At 39.0% G+C, this 24653-nt stretch overlaps 2 protein-coding genes and 1 long non-coding RNA gene across 3 annotated transcripts; all 3 read left to right on the forward strand.

Annotated features, from left to right (window-relative positions):
• The first annotated feature begins 357 nt into the window (after positions 1 to 357).
• Positions 358 to 10297, forward strand: LOC111990331 (uncharacterized). The gene is made up of 3 exons (XR_002880633.2): positions 358 to 2643; positions 9148 to 9207; positions 9843 to 10297. It is a non-coding gene; the product is annotated as an uncharacterized LOC111990331 (long non-coding RNA).
• A 4613-nt stretch (positions 10298 to 14910) lies between these two features.
• On the forward strand, positions 14911 to 15603 carry LOC136068227 (uncharacterized). Its single transcript, XM_065775107.1, has one exon. The coding sequence runs from the start codon at positions 14911 to 14913 to the stop codon at positions 15601 to 15603; it is 693 nt and encodes a 230-aa protein (XP_065631179.1).
• A 138-nt stretch (positions 15604 to 15741) lies between these two features.
• LOC111990332 (uncharacterized) lies at positions 15742 to 16764 on the forward strand. The gene has a single exon (XM_024022117.1). It carries the CDS (start codon positions 15742 to 15744, stop codon positions 16762 to 16764), a length of 1023 nt encoding a protein of 340 aa, XP_023877885.1.
• The last annotated feature ends 7889 nt before the right edge of the window (positions 16765 to 24653 follow it).

The raw sequence follows: 24653 nt of genomic DNA on the forward strand, positions 1-24653 counted from the left end.
AGTTTTTTATATTTCTCATAAAAATGATATTAAAAGTTTTCGAAAATTGTTTTTTAACAAATGCTCTAAGAGCACTCTGGATTACCCTTGAATTAAATACGGTTGTCATTAAAAAAATATACATTATTTATGCTTATTGGTAAATGTCATCGTGTATTTGAATTCAATTAGGAAACTTAATATACAATATCTAACCAACTATACCGTTATTCCTAATTGTGATAGGTTTAATATCAATAGCATTGAATTTGTGTCACATGTTTATGATAACAGCTACAGGAATAGTAGCTAAGGAATAGTCAGGAAATTGATTGAAAAAATTAAAAATTAATGCTAATAAATAAGAATTTAAACTTGAACATAAATGTGATACTAAATAATTGCATTTATTTCCTTCCATGGAAGCTCCTTTAATACATGATATAAGGGGATGTGAAGATTTATTAAATTACCAAGTGCTGATTTAAAGTCGATGACACAATTCTTTGAGTGCACTGCAGTCCAGTTTGATAAATTAAGAGTTGTGTAGCCTTCAACCCTTTAGAGAGCCCATATAAATAGATCTCTTTCTCCTATTCACAAAGACAGACCAACAATCTGCTCCCCTGGGAGGCAGCATCAATCAGCAGCCTTAGGAGGCACAAAACCAAATCCCTAGTCCTGAGATTCCCACCCTCCTCACTTCCGTTCTGTCCTCTGACCTTCCTATTTTTCTTTGTATTATCGTCTATTTTGTTTTAGTATAAAATCCTATTTTTTCTATTTTAGACAGCCACCCTTTAAAAAACACCCACTCTTTGAACACACCCCATCAGAATGTCTAATTTTTCTTCTCACACAGAAAGTTCCTTCCTTTTTGCATTGAAGGTCATTCCTTTTCAACAAGAGGCACAAGCAGCAGCAACAACAAAGATCAGTATCAAAGAAAAGTGAAGAGAAGAAGAAGAAAAAGCAGAGCAGAGACATCCCAATAATATCTTTCTTACTTTGTTCTCACTCTCTCATCTTTCTTTTCAATTTTTAGCTCCAAATCTAACTCAAAGCTTGTTCCTTTTTCAGCTATCAACAAAGCACACAGACAAGACCAGGAGTAAAAGCAGAATATACACAAAGGAAAGTCAAGTGTAGCACTAAGAGGGTAATATCCACTCTTTTCTTAAGTGTTTGCTAATTGCTAGTTCTGCCTAAGCTTTAGGTACCTAGTGTATTTTTATTTCTACATGTTCACAAGACACAGAGCACACAAGCTACCATTTTTACACACAACTCGTGTTCACAAGCATTACATAAAACAAAGATACACATCCATAGCAAAACCATCACATGAACACAGCACACACACATCCGGCTATAGAAAACCCTAAGCCTCAAAATCCCAACGCAAAAACATAGCCACACCCAAGCCAAAAATCCAACCTTTTGAACACCCAAAACTCGAAACAAAAATCCTTTCTCTCTTAACAACCCCAAACCCAAATCAAAATCCCTTCTTTTTCCAATTCATGAAACCCCAAAAAATAAAACCAAATCCCCAAACCCACAAACAGGCAGGCAATAAAAAGAGAAACTTTCGGCCATAAATTAAAGAACAACAGCAGAAAGGGAGAGAGCCACGGTGTTGGTGGCTTGCGTTGAGCTTTGAAGCTCCGGCCGTGGAGGTCGTGGGTTTAATTCAGATATGGAGAGAAGAGAGATAGGGAGAGGCTTAAGGCTTAATCTGATTTGGGTTTACCGTTTAAGTTTAAGAGAAAAGATAAGATGGTGAGGTGGCGTTCTGTTATTGGTCCATAGATATTTCTTTTAATAGTTTGAGTGGAGTTTGGGTTTGGACCGGATTGGACCCATTTGGGTCAGCTACCATCTAAAACTAAAAATCACATAAGCCCACTCCACTAAAAATCCCAAGCGAATTCTCTCCTTTAGGCTCAATCCGAATTCCTCTAAGCTCCAGCCCACATTAAAATTTAGCTTCACCCAGACCCAATCTAAAAAATCACACGCACAAGCCCACCAGCCTTTTTAAAATCATAGTTAAGCCAAACCCAAAAATCAAGCTCCTTTTTAAATCCAATCCATTCCACCACAAGGGCCCAATCGGGATCCACAAGTCAAGCATGTTTCAAAAATTACAAACCAACCCAAACCTTTTTAAAATTACATTGTGATTTTTTAACTTTTAAAAAATTAAACTTTTAACCCCAAAACTTTCCAAAATTAAACTTTCAACCCCAAAACCTTTCATAAAATTAAACTTTTAACCTGAAGCTTTTCCAAAATACATTTCAACCCAAAACTTTTCTGAATTGAAATTTGGCCCCAAAATTTTTTCCAAATTCATTGTGATCTGAAACTTTCCAAAATTACAATCTGACCTAAAACTTTTCCAAATTATATTTCAACCTTGAAACTTTTTGAAATCACAAATTGACCTCAAAAACTTCCAAAAATTCATCTTTAACCATTTTTTTTCCAAAACATAAAGATTTCTTCAAGATTAATAATTTGTCAATGACGTTGTTTTAGCATCTCTTAGAAATCTAATATTTATTTTCTTGTCATTTCTTTGTGTCTCTTGCATGAGATAAGATACTTTGGGAAAAGGATTTGCAAAATTGCAATTAGTATGCTATGATTTGGAACGAGGTTAGCTATATGTAATTCCTTATGTAATTTACATTCCTAGAGTATGTCATGCTATCATATACTTAGTAAATATTTTTATAAAATAAATTGTTCACATGCCCTTGCATTTAGATATTGTCATGCATCCATATGTCATCCTAGGATAAATACATGCCATTTTTCCCGTGCCATCTTAGGATTGATGCATGTCACTTCTCACAAGTCATCTTAGGATAGATACATGTGATGTATTCACATGTCACCCTAGGGTAGATTATACACTTCATTAATGTGTCATCTTTGGATAGATCCCTATATACATGTCATCTTAGGAAGGATTCCTGAATACATGTCATGCATTCAAATGTCACCTTAGGATAGATACATGTCATTACCCACATGTCATTCTAGGATACATTACATGTCATTCTTGTACATGCCATCTTAGGATAGATACATGTCTTTTCTTACATGTCATACAAGAATGGATTGTAAATTTCATTCATTCACATCCAATCCTAGGATAAGTTTGATCATTGTTTCATTTTAATATCATTTTAAAACCTAATGCCAAGTATTTTAGATGTTATTTAAATGGTGAGTTTTAAAATTAAATTTGAAATGAGGTACTATCCATTTGGATAGGTGTTGTGGGATGCCTGACACCTTTTACACATGTAACTAAGCTTTTGAATCCATGTTTTCTGGATTGAGACATCCTTTTCATGGTTTTGAAAACCAGACCGAACTGGTATGTTCGGCCTAGTCTGATCCCAAAAAAAAACCCCTAAAATTGGTTAAAAATCGGGAACCGGTTGCAGAAACAATTTTTCCCCGATTCAGTTTTTAAAATCATGATCCTTTTATTTTCTAGTTTAGCTTAAGAGCCCTAGGGTTTTCTTAGTTAAAATTAGGAAATAAATTTAATTAGATTTAGTTGACCAATTACACCTTAGAATCTCAATGGTTGGTGGCGATTCCTAAAAGTGAATATAACTAAGGAAGTTCACTCGTACACTCTTCACCCTAGTTTTGTAAAAGTGTACACGCTTCTTGCATTTTTGCACCAAACACGTGTCGCCAAGCAAAAAACCCTCAACGATTGGGGGATAATGTCGAGCGCAAGCCAAAATATGGGTACAACACCACTATAGAAAGATTTGTTCATGCTCTGTGATCCCTCCCCATAATTCATGTTTATAATTTTAAATATGAACCCTGTGGCTTACATGTTTTATAAATTCAAGTTTGTTTCTTTGTTTATGAAATTTTTATGCACTGATATCCCTCCTTGTAATTATCAGATTTTTGAGTGTTCTATTCTTTTCTTTCTTTTCAAATCTTCTCTTTTCTCAGATTCTACCATGTCCTGCAATTTGTGATGGAAAAATAGCTAAAAAAAATCCTTATTTTTTGCTTTTAGTCTCTCTCTATTCTTGCTCTCTCGTTTCTTTATTTTTCTCTACGTGTTTGAGTAGATAGCAATCTCTCAATTTTGCTAGTAGTCCCTAGATTTTTGTTGGCAATTTCCTTATACTATTCTTTCTTTCTTTCTAGACTTTCTCTGTTTGTGTTCTATGTATCTATGGTGAAAAAGTGTGAATAAAAAGATAAAATAGTCCCCCACTCTCCTTTAAGTGTAAATACATTTCTAGACAAAAACATCTTACCCTTTGAGCGTAAAATCAATCTCATCTCTCATGTAATATCCACTCTCTTCCTCCTTTCGGTGCTTTTATGCTCTGCTCTGCTCTTCTTTCTTACTGTTTGTGCTCTCTCCCAAGTGTAACCCTCTGAACTGATTCCACGTATCTCAAAATCTAGGATGGAGTAATCGTTAGGAGTTTTTGGAGCTTGAAGTCAGTTTGTTTGTTTCGTTTTGCTGTTCTCTTTTCTATCCATTCCCAATTAGTTGCTATGGCCAACAAGGATTTGGCGAAATCTAAGCGTTTGAGGGAGGAAGAGGAAGAGGAAGATGGAGAGAGAGAGAGAGAGAGAGAGAGAGAGAGAGAGAGAGAGAGAGAGAATACTAGTTTAACGTGAAAGTGAGAAAGGCAAAGAAGAAGAAAAAGGAAAAATAGGGTTTAGGTTAAGTGAGTTAGAAATGATGTTGTTTCATTTAAGTTTCTTTTTTTTCTTTTTTCTTTTTTTAAATTTTTGATACAAAATGATGTCATTTTGGACCCATTAAAATTTTTTAATATAAGCTTCGAAACGGCATCATTTGGTATCTAAATTTAAAAAAAAAAAAAAAAAGGTGGAACGACATCGTTTTAGTTAAAATTGAGAAATCGTTTAGTATCTCCTTTCTCTCTCGACCGGCTCTCCTCTATCTAGGGTGGAGTAGTCATTAGGAGTTTTTGGAGTTCGAATTCAGTTTGCTTGTTTCATTCCGTTGTTCTCTTTTTTGTCTATTCCCGATTAGTTGCTATGGCCAACAAGAATTCGGCGAAATCTAAGCGGTTGAGGGAGCAAGAGGAAGATGGTGAAAGAGAAATATTGTTTTTTGAAGTTGCGCAAACTATCATTCATTGAATGATAGAGATTAAAAGTCTTTAATTAGACTTTTAATATGCCACCGAATCATGTTTGTGTGCCAACCATATCAATGTAAATTTCATATCATTCTTGATTCAAATGTGTACGTCTTTGGAGGTATTAATTCGCTTCATTTCCCTCCGTATTGGGTAACAACCCTAACTTCACCTCTAAATCCAGTAACAACAAATCAACTTTTATAGTAGAGAAGTTTTAGGCTTGATCTTAACAATTCTCTTAATAGTATAAAAAGTAGGTAGGGTAGGTATTGGAACATGAATATTCCTAAACGCCAACCCTCACATAGCCGTGTTGAACGGTAAATATATGTGTGCGGTGCGGTGGTATCCATCCAGATTATTATCTAGAAACTTCTAGCTAGATGGAGGTTTTCAGTCACTCACTACAACATGGTACCATTTGAAAAATCTTCATGATAAAATTGACACTTGGTCAATTAGATCTACTATACTCCTTGCCAAAATGAAAATTCTCATTGTCACTACCTGTGTGGATCGTATTTCATGTAAATTCCATTACTTTGACTTGACCAAACATAAGTGGAAGATAGGACTGAGGTGGGATGTGTCGACAGAAGTTACAATAGTACTAACCGTTGGTAGTACTCTATATTGGCTGTATACTTCTTCGCTTCCTCATTGATGTTGTCAGTGTCATATTTGCATTGAAGGAATAGACTTGGAAACTCATGTACAGCTCTATGGATGGCTTGATACTTATAGGGTTCATGATCAAAACACTGATAACAATGAGCAATTTTATCATTTAATCCACAATGTTTTTCTAATCTAAGTGATTAGAAATTTTGCCTTGTCTTTTACACTTTCATCCAAAAAATTGGCACTGCTAAGCTATACAGATTTTACCACCTCATCCCAACATTTCCCATAACGGGAATGAAAATTTGAAATTTTCAATTGTGTCCTACCCATGGTATGAATTCAGTATACTTTTACCTATTCAGATTGTTTGTTGAGGTAAGTTATTTTCATGTTTCAGTCTAGACCCCTTTTCTTATCTGGTGTTTTGGCTAAAGCACTAACAAGTAACAACAAACATGAATGTGTATCTAGTCTTTGCATAACTTGATCTTACAAAAGCTTATAAGTGGACATTATTTGGCATGTTCATGTTCAAAACTCACCGCGCCAACAAAACCGCTAGGAACCACGCCAATCCGGCCACTGAAAGCTTCACCGAAGGTTCTCAACGTGGTGTTCAGAAGGTTTTCCGTACCGAAGTCGATTGGTGTGGTGGTCGGCGGCAAGATTTGCAAACCAAAGAGAAATCGAACCAACCCCATATATATATATATATATATAATCATGCTTCAGTTCTAAAATACAAGAAATTTGAAGAGAGAGAGAGAGAGAGAGAGAGAGAGAGAGAGTACCAGTTTAATGTGAAAGTGAGAGAGGCAAAGGAAGGAGGAAAAATAGGGTTTAGGTTAAGTGAGTTAGAAATGATGTTGTTTCATTTGAGTTTTCTTTTTTTCTTTTTTTTTTTGGGAAACTGATGTCATTTTGGACTCATTATAATTTTTAATATCAGGTTCAAATGGTATCATTTTGGTATCTAAATTTTTTAAGGAAAAAAAAAAAAAAAGTGGATCAACGTCCTTTTTAATTAAAATGAGAAATCGTTTTAGTATCTCCTTTCTCTCTCTTCCACCTCTCCTCTTTCTTTCTCTAAGCTTTCGTAAGATGAAATTATGCAAAGACTAGATTACCTTGTTAGTGCTTACCTAAACACTTTAATAAAGAAAGAAANTATCATTTTGGTATCTAAATTTTTTTTTAAGGAAAAAAAAAAAAAAGTGGATCAACGTCCTTTTAATTAAAATTGAGAAATCGTTTTAGTATCTCCTTTCTCTCTCTTCCACCTCTCCTCTTTCTTTCTCTAAGCTTTCGTAAGATGAAATTATGCAAAGACTAGATTACTTGTTAGTGCTTAGCCTAAACACTTAATAAGGAAAGAAATATACAGAGAAACATGGAGAAAACTTACTACAACAAACAATCTCGAATAGGCAGAAACATACTGAATTTGTACCATTGGTAGGACACAATTGAAATTTTCAAATCTTCATTTCCGTTACGGAAGATGTCAAGGATGAGGCAGTGAAATATGTATGGCTTAGCAGTGCCCTTTTTGAGGATGAAAATGTAAAAGAAAATGCACAAGTTTTGATCAAATAGGTTAAGAAAATATTGTGGAATCACATGATAAAATTCTTTGCTGGTGTCAATGCTCTGATCATAAACCCTATGAGTATTGAGCTGTCCATAAAGCTATAAATGAGTTTTCAAGTCTATTCCTTCGATGCGAATATGACGCCAACAGCATCGGTGAGGAAGAGGAGAAGCATTCAGCCAATACAGAGTATTACCAACTGCTAGTACTCTCGTAACTTCTGTTGGCACAACCCAACCCCAGTCTTCCATCTTCCACTTATATTTGGTCAAGTCAAAGTAATAGATTTTATATGAAACGCAATCCACAATAGTAGTGACAATGAGAATTTGCTTTTTGGCAAGGAGTACAGTAGTCAGTAAATCTAATTGAGTGGGGGTCAATCTTATTAGGAGGATTTTTCAAATGTTACCATGTTGCTATGAGTGGCCTGAAAACCTAAATCCATCTAGAAGTTTCTGGATAATAATCAAGATGGAAACCATCTTACACATATTTTACCATCCAACACGGTTGTGTGAGGATTGCGTCTAGGAATCTTTATGTTTTTGATACCAACCCTACTCTTCAGACCAGTAAGAGGATGGTTAAGATTAAGACTAAGAACTTCTCTACTATAAAAGTTGATTATTGTTGTTACCGGATTTGGAGGTGATGTAAGGGCTATTACCCGATGTGGAGGTAAAGAAAGCAGATTAATGCTGCCAAAGATGTACAAATTTGAATCAAGGATGACATGAAACTTACTTTGATATACATAACACCCAATTCAGTGGCATATTAAGAGTCTTATTAAAGACTTTTAATCTCTATCATTCAAAGAATGATAATTCTAGCAGCTTCTAGCAAAACAATATTTCTCTTTCACCATCTTCCTCTTCCTCCCTCAACTGTCTTCACAGAATCCGTCTCGGCCATAGCAACTAATCGGGAATGGATAGACAAATAGAAGAGTGGCATGCAACAAACAAACTGAATTTGAGCTCCAAAAACTCCTAACTATTACCCCACCTAGATTTTGAGATAAGTGGAATCAAATCAAATGGTTACATTTTATTGAGTACAAACCGTAGGAGAGAAAAGAATAGCAGAACATAAAAGCACCAAAAGGAAAACCCTAGAGACAGAGTGGAGATTAGATGAGGAAGGTAATAAATCTTTGATTATATACTACATGAGAGATAAGGTTGATTTTAAGCTTAAATGGTAAGATGTTTGTGTCTAGAAATGTATTTACACTTAAAGGGAGTGGGGGATTGTTTTGTCTTTTCATTCACACTTTTTTGCAACAGATATAGAGAACACAGAAAGAGAGAGTCTAGAAAGTAAGAAAGATTAGTATGAGGAGATTTCCAACGAAAATATAGGGACTGCTAGCAAAATCAAGGGATTGCTATCTAGTCTACTCAAGCACATTGAGAAAATAAAGAAAGGGGAGAAGAAGAATAGAGAGAGACTAGTAGTAGAAAATCAAGGATTTTTTAGCTGTTCTTCCATCACAACTCAGAGAAAGGATGGGACCATTCTATAGATTCTAAGCATAAACTCAGAGAAAGGAGGGGACCATTCTATAACATTCTAAACATAAACTCATAAACTAGATAAATAAGTTTTTGGCTCTTCAGTCATTAGAGCTCTTGCAAGTATTTCAAACCCCTTTCTTTTCTTTCTTTTTTTATTAAATTTATTAGATGTTTCATGTTTTCCCGTTATTGCAATATATGACTTTTCGTTTACTTGATTGATAAATGAAAATATTCCTTTGATGCCTAGGTCGTTGGAGGAAAGAAGGGGAAAGGGAAAGTCAAAAGCAATTGCTTTTTAAAGGAAGAGGTGTAAATCTGTTTGCCACTAACTAAGAATTGAAATTTCAAGTGCATTAACAAGTGTTTGTGAAAATGTGAGAGTGGGCTTTTTTTTTTTTGGTTATTTGTTTGTGCTTTCTCATGTTTTCAAACATGCATATTTGAACTTGGTTGCTTTAAATTTTGCTTACTTTGTCCTCTCTTTGTGGGAGATAACGGTGTATAGACATGGAATTTAGACTAAAAAGTTCAGTTTCAACCATTGAAAATGCTCTCAACTACTATTTCAATTTGTTTTGCAATACCAATGTTGATCATGTCAATTTTAAAATCATTCAAGAAGCCTGCACTTTCGCAATACCTGTAGGCTATAATTTCTTTCAAGTTGCCATTGTCTTAACTTGGTATAGACAAAAATTTCATGACAAATTTCGATTTCTTATCATGGCTTGAAATTTAATCAATATGAACATTTGTTAAAGTTGACATTTTTCCAACGGAAAAAATGAAAAGATAAAAGTTGAGTCTTTCTTTTCTCCTCCGCATCCTTTTCTGAGCCAGATTAGATATTGATACCTGGGCAGCTTTACTTGTAGTTTGATCCCAAAAACAATGATGTGAACAAAGAAGCAGGACATCTGAATCATCTGATAAATTTTGCAGGGCACAGAGATTCAATGGCTTGTCCGGACTCATTTGAGTGAGTTCAGAGTGGAAGCACGCCCAGAAATTTGACTAGGAAAGAAGGATGCAGTGGCAATCTGAGGTCAGGACTCCATGCACTACTGCTTACCTGGTGTCCCTGACACACGGGTTGATATCTTTTAGGAGCTGATTCGTCATCACCTGGAGATAAAGGGATGAACGTTTAAAAGGATGCATCAATTAAAAAAAAAAATGAAAAAACTGCAACTTTTTCGTGCACAACAGTAGACTAAGATCTAAGGAGCGAGTACTGAGGGTAAATGTGCTGCCAGACGCAACCTGAATAGAGTTTTGAATGACATTAGGGCTTTTTGATGGGAAAAAGCCTGCTTCTTGTTTTATTGTGGCAGGAAGTGACAAGATCCAGATGTCCAATTATAACAACAAAGTAATGTTTGAGTTCTTCCTTTAAATTGTCTTGTGATTTGTCTTTTAGGCTGTGTTTGTTTCAACTTCAAACCACTTCCGGAAATCAATTTCCGGAAAATTGTTGTGTTTGGGTGCTTGGGAAAATTGGGTCAACGGAAATTGATTTCCGTTTGACCGAAAATAAGGCCAAAAACGGGTGAAATTCATTTCCGGCCTTATTTTCACTTCAAATCAAATTTTCCGGAAAAGAGAGAAAGGAGCACACCGGAAAAGAGAGAAAGAAAAGAGAGAAAGGAGAACGAACCGGAAAAGAGAGAAAGGAGCACCGACCCAGAGAGAGCACGAACCGGCGCTCCAAGCCCAGAGCCCATCGCCGGCGACCTTCGAACCACGAACCCACCAGTCGCACCGCGTCGGCGAAACCCACGAGTCGCGCCATCGCACCTCGTCGTCTCCTCGATCGCGCCATCGCACATCGTCGACCAGTCGATCGCGCCATCGCCTCCTCATCGCGCCATCGCACGTCGTCGACCAGTCGATCGCGCCATCGCCTCCTCGATCGCGTCGTCTCCTCGATCGCGTCGTCTCCTCCATCGCGCCATCGCCTCCAAGCCCAGAGCCCATCGCGATCGCGCCATCACACCCATCGCCTCCACGCTCTCTCTTCCTCGATCTCTCAGATTTTTTTTTTTTTTTTTAATTTGATTTTGTTGTTGTTGTATTTTTAATTTGATTGTTGTTGTTGTTTTTTTTTTTAATGAACTGATTATTATTGTTGTTGTTGTTGTTTAATGAACTGATTATTATTGTTGTTGTTGTTGTTGTTGTTTGGTTGTGTTGTTGTTGTTGCTGCCGGAGTTTGGTTGTGTTGTTGCCGGAATTTGATGCCGGAAAATAGCATTTTCCTAATACAACCAAACGCATAAAAATATTTTCCACAACAATTTTCATAATTCAACCAAACACTTAAAAATATTTTCCTTTTCCGAAAAATAGCATTTCCGGAAAATACATATTTTCCGGAAAACGTTTTACACAAAACAAACACAGCCTTAATCTTTTTGCATTCATTTTCTTTTGAGGATGCTTTATTTTTATTTCTTTCTTGGGGGTGATATTGAAGGCTCGATATATTAAACATTCAATATGATTTTGTTACTTATTTAATCACTTGTTTTTTTCACTTATTGTATGATTGGACACAAAAAGGCTAACCTCTATCAAACCCACTTAAAAGTGGGAATTTTGTGCACCGCGTGCAACATTTTTATGATATATTGAACTTTATGTATTGGACCAGAACAAGAAGCAAGTATTCAATGCACCTAATCTTTGGATCCAGGATTTCATGATTGATCACTTTGGCATTCTATTCTGTCGTTTATTAACGCCTGTAGTTTCCCTTTTGGGGTTGATTTTAAATTTTGGAGTTTTAACTATTAGTAAGGCCAGTGTTTCCAAACGTGTCCATAGAATATTAGAATGCACAGAATCATTCCATGCGCCCATCACATAGTATGGCCAAAATTATAGAGAACAAAGATAAAATCCTATAGCGGAACGAGGGATATTTTTCCCTACTCGAATAAAGACTAGTACTCATTAACAAGAATCAAGATACATCAAATGTTTATTGCGCACACACACACACAAAGACATTTAACGCTAAACATGATTTCTATGTTTATTAAACCATTTGCTGAGGCCTTCAGTAGTAACGTGCATTCTCTGCATCAAAGTTGTCCTTAATAAATTCAGCAGCCCTTCTTCCAACATCATTGAGCAATGGAGTTAATGCCATTGACAAGACAACGATAACTAGAGCAGCTTCTTAAGCTCAAGTGGTACTGGTAGCACACCAAGCCTGCTTCCAAGGAGAAAATTCTATAAGAAAAAGGAAATATGGAATGCTTAGTCTGAGAAGAGTTGTAAATCAAACTAAATTATGACTCATCTGTTTGCAAGAGGAAATACTACAAATCCACAGGGACGGAACCAGAATTCAAACTTAGGGGGGGGCAAAGTTTTTTGTTCAAGAATTTTAAAAAGTTGGAATATTAATACTAGAGGTTGACAAAGATGCATTGTCCAAATGTTAGTTAACTTTTCTTCTTGGTATTCTTGGGACAACCAAACAAAGGGATGATTTGATAATTTTTTTCATTTTTGGTTTCATGACTCAGCTTGTAAATTGTTTGGGAGAGGGGGGCCAAATATATTAATTTTAGAGCCAAAAGTAAAAATTTTTATGCCAATATATAAACTAGGGATTTTTTTTTTTCAAAGGTTGGGGGGGGTGTGGGGGTGGGGGGGCATGGCCCCCCTCAGCCCCAACGTAGGGATTTTTTTTTTTCAAAGGTTGGGGGGGGTGTGGGGGTGGGGGGGCATGGCCCCCCTCAGCCCCAACGTAGTTCCGTCCATGCAAATCCAGACTTGCCTCCTTAATAGTCAATCCAACACAAGGAACTATTGTTGTTATGATTAGTTTTGTAAAGACGATCAAATCTGCCAAGAGTGAAAGTTCATTGGGCCACTCTTGGACATGAAGCTGCAGAAACAGGAAAAAAATTATGGCTAAACTGCAAAATTTTCATATGCATGTGGGATACACATGTTAGTGAGAGAGTAGTTGCATAAGCTTGGTGCAGGAGATACCTTCTCTAGCTAGTCTTAATAGTGATTAGTGAGTTAAAAGAACCAATGCAATTAGGGATGACAATCAGGGGCGGCTTAATGTATTTGGGGGCTTAAGGCGAAAACTGAAATTAAGGCCAATTTTTAAAAAATTAAATATTACTTAAATTCTATTATCTTGTTTTAGATGCAAAATTACTACTAATTAATATGAACAATGTAGATTTTTTTTTTTTAAAGTCTATAGACAAAAAATTTGACAAAACTTTTCAAACCTGTTAATATGGCAGATTGATAACGGTAAGTAAAAAAATGATGTTAGTGATAGACTTAGATAAAAACTAGTAAAAGTTTGTCAATTTAACTTGTGAAAAATGTTGTGAATTTTTTTTTTTGTATTGCTCTTTTTTTTCTATAAGTGCTACATTCATAATATTTTCATAACAAATCTTAGATGTTAATTTGTTACTGATTCTATTTTGAACTCATCACTGACATTAATTTTTTGTCATCAATAATACACAATAACAACCTACCAATTAAGATTTATTCTGAAAGTGTTGTGAAAAATGTTGGAGATGTAACATTTTTTTTTCTTTTTTTTTCATTTGATAAAAAAAATATTATTTTATTTATTATCTAATATTTGGATTTAATTAATACTATTATAATATTAAAAAAAAAATCCTATTAGTTAAAATTTGGGGGTCTTTTTTCTACTTGGAGCCTTAGGTGGCCACATCATTTGCTTCACATGTAGAGCCACCATCGATGACAATGAGGAAGGGTGGGCCCAAAGGATAGAATCTTCACTCCTGTTTTGCATAATTTTGTCTTACCTCATCCTCAATTCCTCATCCCGTATGACATGGAAAACTTCCTTACTCCATCCCCTCTGCTTGGGGCTCCACCTTGTAAAATTTTACTTCATGATAATTTGCCACACAACTATTACAATTTTTTTTAATAAAACTTGTTTCATTACTATAAATATAATTGAAAATTGAAATTACAACTAAATTTATCCTATCAAATCAAACAAGTTTTAGCAATAACTAAATAATATTACTAATTATTTAACAAGATAGTATCTCAACAAGAACAAAAATCTAATTGAGAGAAAGAAGGAGAGAGAGGGATTTAAAGTTTGTTATCCAAAATATTATTCTTTCTCTTTATAAGATAAAATTTAATGAATAATAATCATATATGAAGAGGAAAAATTATGCATGACAAAGCTATTTGGACAGAGGTGGTCCGGACAGACGTGGTTTGTACGAACCGAACGGCCACGTAGCATCCAGCCCATTATTATGTGGTCTCTAAGGAACCTTAAATGGAAAATACTTGCGACACACGATTAGTCCTGGTTTGTAGAGTCCCAACATGAGTAAAATTCTAGAATATACATGCATTAATGAGTATCTTCTCCGTAAGGAAAAGACTTGTTCCGCAAGTAAAGGAGTCTGACCCTACGCTACTATAAAAACCCAATGACCCTCAAGAAAAAGGTATGCATAATCTACCCCTGCTCTAACACTCTAGAGTTGAAAGAGGTTCTGACTTGACCTTCGGAGGGTAATTGGCGGGCACCACACCGGTGCTCTCTGCTAGGTCTTCCCCTTTTTATTGTGCAGGTACTGTTTAGAGTTTGCGAGTATCGTGTGGCTCACTGGTGAATTTCTCGGCATCATCAGTTGGCGCCGTCTGTGTAAAACGCAGTTGAGATTCGTAAGCCATATTATCGTTTCCCGGACAAAAGGGTTGCATGGTACTCACTCGATCTATGGCAACCACTAACAACGTTCAAGGAGAGGAACCACCCACGATGGCTTTAGAGAGACAAGTCCAAACTCTTGCTGTTGCCATGGAGCACCTAACCAAACAGAACCACGACTTGGAAGAATAGCTGCGCCAGAAGAATGCAACACCAAATGACCAACGAGAAGATCAAGAAGGGACCAGCGCTGAAAGGAGGAACCTAGAAAAACCTGAGGGCAGTAACGCCCCTAGCAGACCGGAGATGCAACACATGAGCGTCCCATCCCTCACGGACGCGGCTCCACCCTCTATTGTCGCGGAGATGCAGGCGATGAAGGAACATATGGAAGTCATGATGAACGCTCTCAAAGGACGAGTATCTAGAGACCTTAACGATCTAGTCAACAGAATCGACTCACTGTTCACTGCCCCCGTCAATGCCTTTCCTTTACCTCATAAATTTCGCATGCCGCACATAGACAGTTATGACGGAGTAAATGATCCACTGGATCACCTAAAGACCTTCAAGACCCTAATGCACCTTCAAGGGGTAGCAGATGAGATCATGTGTAGGGCCTTCCCTACAACGCTTAAGGGCCCCGCAAGGGTATGGTTCAGCCGACTGACGCCGAACTCCATTAGCACTTTCAAGGAGTTAAGCGCTCAGTTCACTACACACTTCATCGGGGGACATAGGTATAAGAAGTCCACAGCATGCTTGATGAGCATCAGGAAACGAGAGGATGAGACGCTGAGATCCTACATAACACACTTCAATAAGGAAGCGCTCTCAATCGATGAATCCAACGATAAGATACTAGTAGTAGCCTTCACAAATGGGTTGCGAAAGGATAAGTTCCTTTTCTCTCTATACAAAAATGGCCCAAAAATGATGTTAGAGGTCCTCTACAGGGCTACTAAGTACATGAACGCTAAGGACGCAATTTTGGCTTGAGACGAAAAGCCAAGAAAAAGAGAGAGGCAAGAAGATGCCCGACAGGACCGAGATCGAAAGGATGACAAACGCTCCAAGCCCCCTGTAGGGAAATTCACGAATTTCACCTCGTTGACTGCCCCAATAGACCAGGTACTAATGCAGATCAAGGACGAAGGATCCCTAACCTTTCCAGAAAAGTTAAAGGGAGATCCCAATAGGCGATCCAGGGACAAGTATTGTTGTTTCCACCGTGATCACGGACATGATACGGCTGACTGCTATGACTTAAAACAGCAAATCGAGGCCCTTATTAGACAGGGAAAATTGCAGAAGTTCGTCAGCAAGGAAAGGACGGATCAGCAACATCAAGAGCAGCCACCTCGACGAGAAAATGAGCTCCCCAAACCACCTATAGGGGATATAAGAATGATCGTAGGGGGCACGACAACTATGGGGTCGTCCAAGAAGGCCAAAAAGACATACCTCAGGAAGGTTCATAACGTCCAGCTAACGGGCTCCGTACAAAAGATAGCACGGGTAGAGATCCCGATCGTAGGATTCTCAGAAGAGGATGCTCGACATCTTCACCACCCTCATGATGACGCGCTTGTCGTCACCTTACGAGTGGGGGACTTCAACATACACCAGGTACTGATCGACAATGGTAGCTCAGTAGACATCCTATACTACCCAGCGTTCCAGCAGGTGAGGATTGATAGAGAACGGTTAATACTAACAAATGCTCCGCTGGTTGGTTTTGGAGGTACGAGGGTATTCCCACTGGGCGCGGTCACGCTTTCAGTAATATTAGGTGATTATCCTCAACAGATCACTAAGGATGTGACTTTCCTTGTGGTCGACTGCTTATCCGCTTATAATGCTATCATCGGACGACCCACCCTTAATTCATGGAAGGCGGTAACGTCAACATACCACCTAATGATCAAGTTTCCTATGGAGTACGGGGTTAGAGAGCTACGAGGAAATCAGGTGGCCGAACACGAGTGCTACGTTGCCATGATGAAGATGGAAGATCATCAGCAGACCATGTACATAGAAGAGCAACGGACCATGGTAGAGGAAGGGAACCTACCACCTCAAAACGCTGGACGGAAAAAAGCTACAGCACCCATAGAACACGGAGCACCTACGAAAATACTACAAGTAGAGATAATATGAAGAACAACAGCACTCCCTAATTTCCCAGTTTATTTAGTTTTTTTTACAATGACTAGTTTTACTTAGTCAATTTTCCGCTACAATATGTTTTTAAGTCCAAGGGGGCAAGTACTTTTCTACAAATGCATGATTTTTTAATTAATAAGAGGAACATTCAGACACAACTATGTTTTCCTACCTACATTCCTACAAAGTTCACATGATGGACGGATCACTTCAAGAGGGTAAACACTCTCACAAAGTGGATGGATCATCCAAGAATGATGAAAATTACAAGTCCACGACCCCAAGTGGACAACCAACAAGGTCACGAGGTAACACTTAGTCACCTCAACAAGTCCACGACCCCAAGTGGATGACTAACAATGTGACGAAGTAACTCTTGGTCACTTCAACAAGTCCACAACCCCAAGTGGACGACCAACAAGGTGACGAGGTAATATTTAGTCACCTCAACAAGTGGACGACCCCAAGTGGACGACTAACAATGTGACGAAGTAACTCTTGGTCACTTCAACAAGTCCACGACCCTAAGTGGACGACCAACAAGGTCACGAGGTAACACTTAGTCACCTCAACAAGTCCACAACACCGAGTGGACGACCAACAAGGTAATGAGGTAACACTTAGTCACCTCAACAAGTCCACGACCCCAAGTGGACGACTTACAATGTGACGAGGTAACACTTAGTCACCTCAAGAAGTCCATGACCCCAAGTGGACGACCAACAAGGTGACAAGGTAACACTTAGTCACCTCAATAAGTCCACGACCCCAAGTAGACAACCAACAAGGTGACGAGGTAGCACTTAGTCACCTCAACAAGTCCGCGACCAAAAAATGACATCCACACAAAAAAAAAAAAAGTGGACGAATGCATGTTTATTAACAAAAAAATGGACGGATGCATGTCTATTAACCAAAAAATGTCCATGCATGTCCATGAAGAAAGTGGACAGACATCCACACAAAAAAAAAAAATGATGAATGTCAATGAACAAGTGGACGGACGCAACAACAAAAAATTGCATGTCAATGAACAAGTGGACGGACGCAACAAAAAAAAAAAAAAAAAAAAGGGATGCGATGCAACAACAACAAAAAGAAAAAATGCATGTCCATGAACAAGTGGATGGACGCAACAACAAAAAAAAAAAAAAAAAAAAAAAGTTATGTCCATGAACAAGTGGACGGACAAAAAAAAAAAAAAAAAAAAAATAAATTTTGAAGTCCATGGACGGACCAAAAAAAAAAATGAAGTCCATGAGAAGAAGTGGACGGACCAAAAAAAAAACAGAGAGAAAGAAAAAAGATAAAAAAGTGGACGGATGCATGTACAAAAAAAAAAAAAAGAAAAAAAAAAGAAAGAAAGAAAGTGGACGGATGCATGTCCATGAAGCCCAAAAAAAAAAAAAGGGAAAGAAAGTGAACGGATGCATGTCCATAAAAAAAAATTATAAAAGAAAAAAGAAAAAGAAGGACGGATGCAGGTCCATGAACAAAGGTGGACGGACACACACACAAAAAAATTTTGATGACGAAGTAACACTCAGTCACATCGGCAAGTCCATGACCCAAAGTAGACAGATAAAATACCTTAAGAATGGGATGCTAATAAAGGACTACAACGCAACCCGAAGGTTGAAAGTTCCATCACGCGTCCCAGGGGCAATGTATCAATGGCCTACCATGCAGAAGGATGCTCAATCCTACATATAAGCATAAGACAAATGCCAATGCTACAGCAAGACCTCAAGGCTAAACACTACAAAAGGAAGCCGACGGACACCTAATCATCATCCCAATGGGATGGATCGACAACCAAGGATACTGATAAGTGCCTTGGTGAAAACACTACAAAAGGAAGCCGACGGACACCTAATCCTCATCCCAATGGGATGGATCGACAACCAAGGATACTGATAAGTGCCTTGGTGAAAATTCTAAGTCTTCCTACCTACGGGTGGAAGGACGAACCAAGTTTTTGTGGATATACACGAATTTACTTTTTTTTTAATTGAGTTTTAATGGTTTATTTATATTAAACTCTTCGTCTTTTGCACAACATTAATTCACTTAAAACAAAATTTTATAGAACAAAATTTTAAAAACTTAGATAAGGCACATAACACAAAATTAGACTACAACTGGAATTCAAATTACAATCTTTTTATTATTTTTTTTAATTACAATCTATTTGGATTTTCTCCTGATTTTTAATTATTTATATATAGACAAAATAGTAAATGAATTAAAAATAAATAATAAACAAAATTAATATTTGAATTGGAAAAATGAAAAGATAAAAAGAATGTCAGGAAGATAGAGGGCAAGTATTAGAAATAAAAGTGATGAGTGTGAACTCGTCAGTACAGTTCGTCGGACGGAGATGATTCTTCACCCAAACTGATGAGTGTGAACTCGTCAGTACAGTTCGTCAGACGGAGATGATTCTTCACACCTTTGAAGAATGAACACCGGTGTGGTGCCTGCCACAAAGCCTCCGATGCCAAAGTTAGTAAAAGAAGCTGTCTAGGAAATGAACAATGTAGTTGGAAAGAATTAGAAAAATCTCTTAGTGCTATTTTCTTTGTGTATGTACCTGTTCTTTTGCAAGGTGGGAGACTTATATATGTTCTTATGGCTTCTAGTCGTTGGTGTAGTTATGGAGGTCTTTATGCTCCTTTTGGTAACGTCTGAGGCTGTTTAATGTGCCATTACTATCCTTCAACGGATTGTACAGTTGTTTTTGTAACCGTTTTGGGTTTGATTGCCTGCATTGAATGGTCTTGGATATATTCGTCAGTAAAGCGTATGATCGTCTAACCTAGCCAGAGTTTAGGCTCATCCGTGTCGACGGTACCGTCCGTGTGTACTTGAACTTCGTCAGTCCCGTCAGTTGCCCCCCGATTCTATGTTCGTCATTGAAATGACGATCATAGAATGTGAGGAGTTTTACAGTTTACGAGTGTCGTTTGGGATTTCGATCCGCAGTAAATGCAAAGCGGCGGCGTTTCGTAAATCGTGGCACACGTGGCACGTGCTGGTGGGTGGAGTTAATGCTTTAATTTGGTGGGACTATTGGGCTTCTCGCTGGTTTTTCAGTTTTCCAAAGCCTCAGTTTAAAACCTCCTTTGGTTCACATTTTTCAAAAATTCTTCAATCATTTGCTTTGAGCATTCTTTCCGGCGACCTCTCTCTACAACTTTTCTGCAACCGACGTGGTGGTGCTTCTTCTTCTGGTGGTGCTTCTTCTTTTTATCATTTCCTCAAGGTACGCTCATTTTCCAGTGCTATGCTTCTCTACTTTGTTATGGCTTTGGCTCTAATCTTCCCCTTTTTCTTCTTTTTTCCTCTTTTTTTTTTTTTTTTTTTTTAAATTCTATGGGGATTTAGTCTGCTACTGTGTCTTTTGATTTTTCATGCTTAGTAGCTCTGAGGTTAGGGTAGCTTGCCCCTCAATTTCATTCCTTTTTGCTCGGTTAGGAGGGTTTTTGGGGGTTTCTCGAATATTGAGGATTTTGTTTTTGAGGGTAACTGTCTAAGTGTTGCTTTGGCTGATTTATTGCCTTTGCTTCGTCAGTCTTTGGATTGGTTTGTGAACGAGGTTGGAGTGCGAGTAAGTATGTCAGAAGTTAGGTCGAGCGAGCTTGAAACTGGGTTGTCGTCTAACGGCGGCCCAGGGGAGGAAGATACTGCCGTCTCTGGCTCTCGAGAGGTTAGGGCTTTTTATGCCCAGGGAGAGGAATGTGGATTAGATGCAGACACGTTGGCGAGATTTAGAGATAGATTCCAATTTCCTGATAGGGTTAGGGTTCGTCTGCCCAGTGTGGACGACCGGGCGTGTCACTTCTTCCCAGGTGAGGTATGCTTTTACGAGGCTGCCTTCATCTGTGGGTTGAGGTTCCCCGTCCATCCTTTCCTAATGGAGTTGCTTGATCATTTTGGTATAGCTCCGGGGCAGCTCATGCCCAACTCTTGGAGGATTTTAATCAGTTGTATGGGCATATGGCTGGCAGCTAATGACGAGGATATGATCAGGGTAGACGAACTAGTGTCTTTGTACCGTTTGAAAGCGTCAAAGGAGTATGGGTATTATGAACTAGTGCCTTGGGAGAGAGGGACTAGGATCGTCAAGAAATTACCTTCGTCATTCAGGTATTGGAAGTCCAGATTCTTCTATGTGTCAGGGGAGGATTTTGAGACGCCCTCGGGCGAGGTTTGGGGTGATCTTTCGGTGTTACGTCGTCGGTGGGAAACCCCGACTTTAGGTGCGTCAACATTTCTTCTTTGTTTCTTGAATTTCGTCGCGCTTCCAATTATGGCTGCTAACACTCTTTTTTTTTTTTTTTTTTTTTTTATAGTTAAAAGACGACCGAAGCTTAAGAGCAGGTATAGAGAGCGCGTGCAAAAGGCTATCAAGTACGCGCAGACGATAGAGAACTGGGACGATCTCGTCAATCCCAGAACTCTTGCGTTCTTCTGTATCGGGCCTGAGCCTTCTGCCTTTGTTTTGAAGAACCTTGATATTGAAGGAAAAAAGAGTAAGTTCTAGTTTCGTCAGTACTGACCTTCTCTTTTCTTGTGCTTTTCTTCGTGCCTAATGTTTTTCTTTTGACAGAGATGACGTCAAAATTCAACAAAGATATGTACGCCAAGATGAGGGCTAAGAAGGACGAGCCCTTATCCAATATAGGCAAAAAGACCGTGCATGTTGTAGGGAAGGGCCTTTCCGCTACTCCGCCAGCCTCAGTCACTCTCCTCGTCTCTGGCACTGAGGTGACGAGGACTGCTTTTCCGTCCACTTCAGTGGAGGAGCTTCCCACTCCCGTCTCCAAGAGGCCATGCCTGTCGGGGAAGGAGAAAGAGAAAGAGGACGTTGGCTGCTCAACCATCTGGAGCGATGAGAAGCTGGCAGTTGAACGGGCCCACAGCATGGTGACAGCTGACGACTTAAAGGCTTTCTCTGGGGTCCCCTTGAACACAGTCGCTGCTGGCCACGTTCATAAACTGGTTCAGGTGAAGTTTTTTTTTTTTTTTTTTTTTTTTTTTTTTTTTTTTTTTTTTTTTTCGCTGAAGGCTTTGTACTTCTTTTCAGGTTCTGGGGGAGAGCCTCCACATTGCTTCTGAGTATCTTACTCAAGAGGCAAAGGTGGCGTCCCTGACTTCGAGGGTGGAGGCGTTGGAGGCGGAGAATTCTGGTTTGAAGAAGGACCTCATCGAGTCCATGGCCACTGCCAATACCCTGAGAGAGCAAGCAAAGAAACTCACTGACGATCTTAGGGTGGAGCGTCAGCTGAACGTTGAAAAGGACGAGCAACTGGTAGCTGCTAAGGAAAGCCTTAAAACTATTGCAGCCAGATCGGTAGCTACCTTCCAGACTACTGATGAGTACAATACCGTGCTCTTCAGTTGGTACTTCAAGGGCTTCGAGTTCTGAGGAGGTACCTCGTCAAGCACCCTTCAGGAGTAAACATGGAGGCACTTGATCTGGAAGAAGTGGATCAAGAGATGGCGGCTGACGAAGCTGTTCAATCGTCTGCCACCGAGGCTGAGGCTCCAGATGACGCTCCTAATGAGGCCGTTCGTACCGAGAATGCTTCTGCCGGCGATGCTGCTTGACGAGTTTAGGACTTGGAAAAATTTCTTTGAAAAGATTTTTGTGGTGCTCGTCATGTTTTGGGCTCTTTTTTTTCTTTTTTTTTTTTTGTAAATCTATATGCTAAACAAATTTGAAGACAATATTTTTAGCCCAGCGTTTATGGGCTTTTAATTGTAGAAACAATGGCTATTCTTTGCTAGCCTCTGGCCTTTAATTTTATTTCTTTGGCACTTACTTGATTTGTGATTATACGTCCTTCTTGCTTTTTTGTTTGATGCATGTTAGTAATTTGTATCTGTCTAGGCGAGGTTTCATCACTTAGCCTTTTTTGGCTTTTTAGTGATCCTCGTCGTCCGTCCAGGCGGAAGTTTCTTACTTAGCTGTTTCTTGGCCTTTTGACCGAGTGACATCCATCAGTAACTTATGTCCGTCTAGGCGGAATCTTGTTACTTAGTCATTGTGTGGCTTCTCAACCACCCTTAGTGGCTTTGTAATTGTCAATAACTTACATCCGTCTAGGCGGAATCTTGTTACTTAGTCATTTTGTGGCTTCTCGACCACCCTTAGTGCGTTGTAATCGTCAGTAACTTACATCCGTCTAGACGGAATCTTGTTACTTAGCCATTTTGTGGCTTCTCGACCACCCTTAGTGGCGTTGTAGTCGTCAGTAACTTACATCTGTCTAGGCGGAATCTTGTTTACTTAGCCATTTTGTGGCTTCTCGACCACCCTTAGTGCGTTGTATCCGTCAGTAACTTACATCCATCCAAGCGGAATTTTGTTACTTAGCCATTTTGTGGCTTTTTCTTGTTTTGGCCTTCGTTAGTTATCCCAAGCATGTTTTATACACAAGTATTGGCTGAATAATTCATTTATTGATCATGAATAATGAATGTGGCTTTCCATTACATCTACTGATGATATTTCTTTAAGTGCTCAATGTTCCACGGTCTTGGAGCCTTTGTCCGTCTAGGGTCTCCAGGTGGTAGCTGCCTTGTCTAGAGTAGTGAATGACTTTGTATGGCCCTTCCCACGTGGGGCCGAGCTTTCCTTGAGCTGGATCCTTGGTTGCCTGGGTTACCTTACACAGGACGAGGTCTCCTATGTTGAGTCTCCTGAGCTTCACCTTCTATTGTAATAGTCTGTCATCTTTTCTGGTATTCCGTCATCNGTTACCTCCGTCTGTCCATTCGACTGTGGGTGGCCTGGTGATGAGAACTAGTTCTTAATGCCCAAGCCAGAGCAGAAGTCCTTAAAACGTTGGCTATCGAACTGACGTCCGTTATCCGATATGATCGTCCGTAGGATCCCGAACCTGCAAATTATGTTCTTCCATACGAACCCCTGGATTTTGGCCTCGGTGATGGTTGTCAATGCCTCTGCCTCAACCCATTTAGTGAAATAATCAATAGCAACTAGTAAGAATTTTACCTGACCTTTGCCTTGAGGTAGCGGGCCAACGATGTCGATTCCCCATTGTGCGAATGGCCATGGAGACGTTATCATCGTCAGCTTTTCTGACGGGAGCCGTTGGACATTCCCGAACCTTTGACATTTGTCACATCTTTTGACGAACTTTGTTGAGTCATCTTGCATGGTCGGCCAGAAGTAACCTGCTCGCATAATTTTTCTTACCAGGGATTTTGGGCCTGCGTGATCTCCACAGATCCCTTCATGGACCTCCTTCAGGACGTATTCGGCCTCTCCTTCGTCGACACACCTCAAGTAGGGCATGGAGAAACCTCTTTTGTACAAAGTATCATTGAGAATTGTGAATCTGGCGGATCTCTTCTTGATCTTCCTAGCTTCATCTGTGTTTTGGGGCAGATGGCCATCCTGAAGAAAGGACATGATAGGCGTCATCCAGCTATTCGTGCCCCTGACCGCGAATGTTGAGATTTCTTCTATGCTGGGGCTTCTTTGTATATCCATCATCAAACCCGTCCCTGATTTAATTTCTTCCGACGAGGCTATCTTTGAAACTTCATCTGCAGCCATATTCTGGCTTCTCGGAATCTGGACGAACTCCACTTTTTTGAACTCTTGGGTCAGACGTTTCGTCAACTTGAGGTATTTCTGCATTCTTTCCTCTTTTGCTTCGTACTCTCCTATGATTTGCCCAATTATTAGCTTTGAGTCGTTTTGGACTAGCAGGTTGCTGGCCCCAAGCTCTTTTCCGAGTCTTAAAGCTGTCAGAATTCCTTCGTACTCAGCTTCGTTATTGGTGGCTGGAAATTTTAGCTGGACTCCATATTTCAATGTTTCTCCGTCAGGATTGGTTATGACG

Source organism: Quercus suber, unplaced genomic scaffold, assembly GCF_002906115.3.
Source record: "Quercus suber isolate HL8 unplaced genomic scaffold, Cork oak 2.0 scaffold_105, whole genome shotgun sequence".
NCBI classification, from domain to species: domain Eukaryota; kingdom Viridiplantae; phylum Streptophyta; class Magnoliopsida; order Fagales; family Fagaceae; genus Quercus; species Quercus suber.

Bases quoted from the DNA above. Each gene is read 5' to 3' on its own strand.
- LOC136068227 (XM_065775107.1), top strand. From the start codon at position 14,911: ATGCAACACATGAGCGTCCCATCCCTCACGGACGCGGCTCCACCCTCT.
- LOC111990332 (XM_024022117.1), top strand. From the start codon at position 15,742: ATGCAGATCAAGGACGAAGGATCCCTAACCTTTCCAGAAAAGTTAAAG.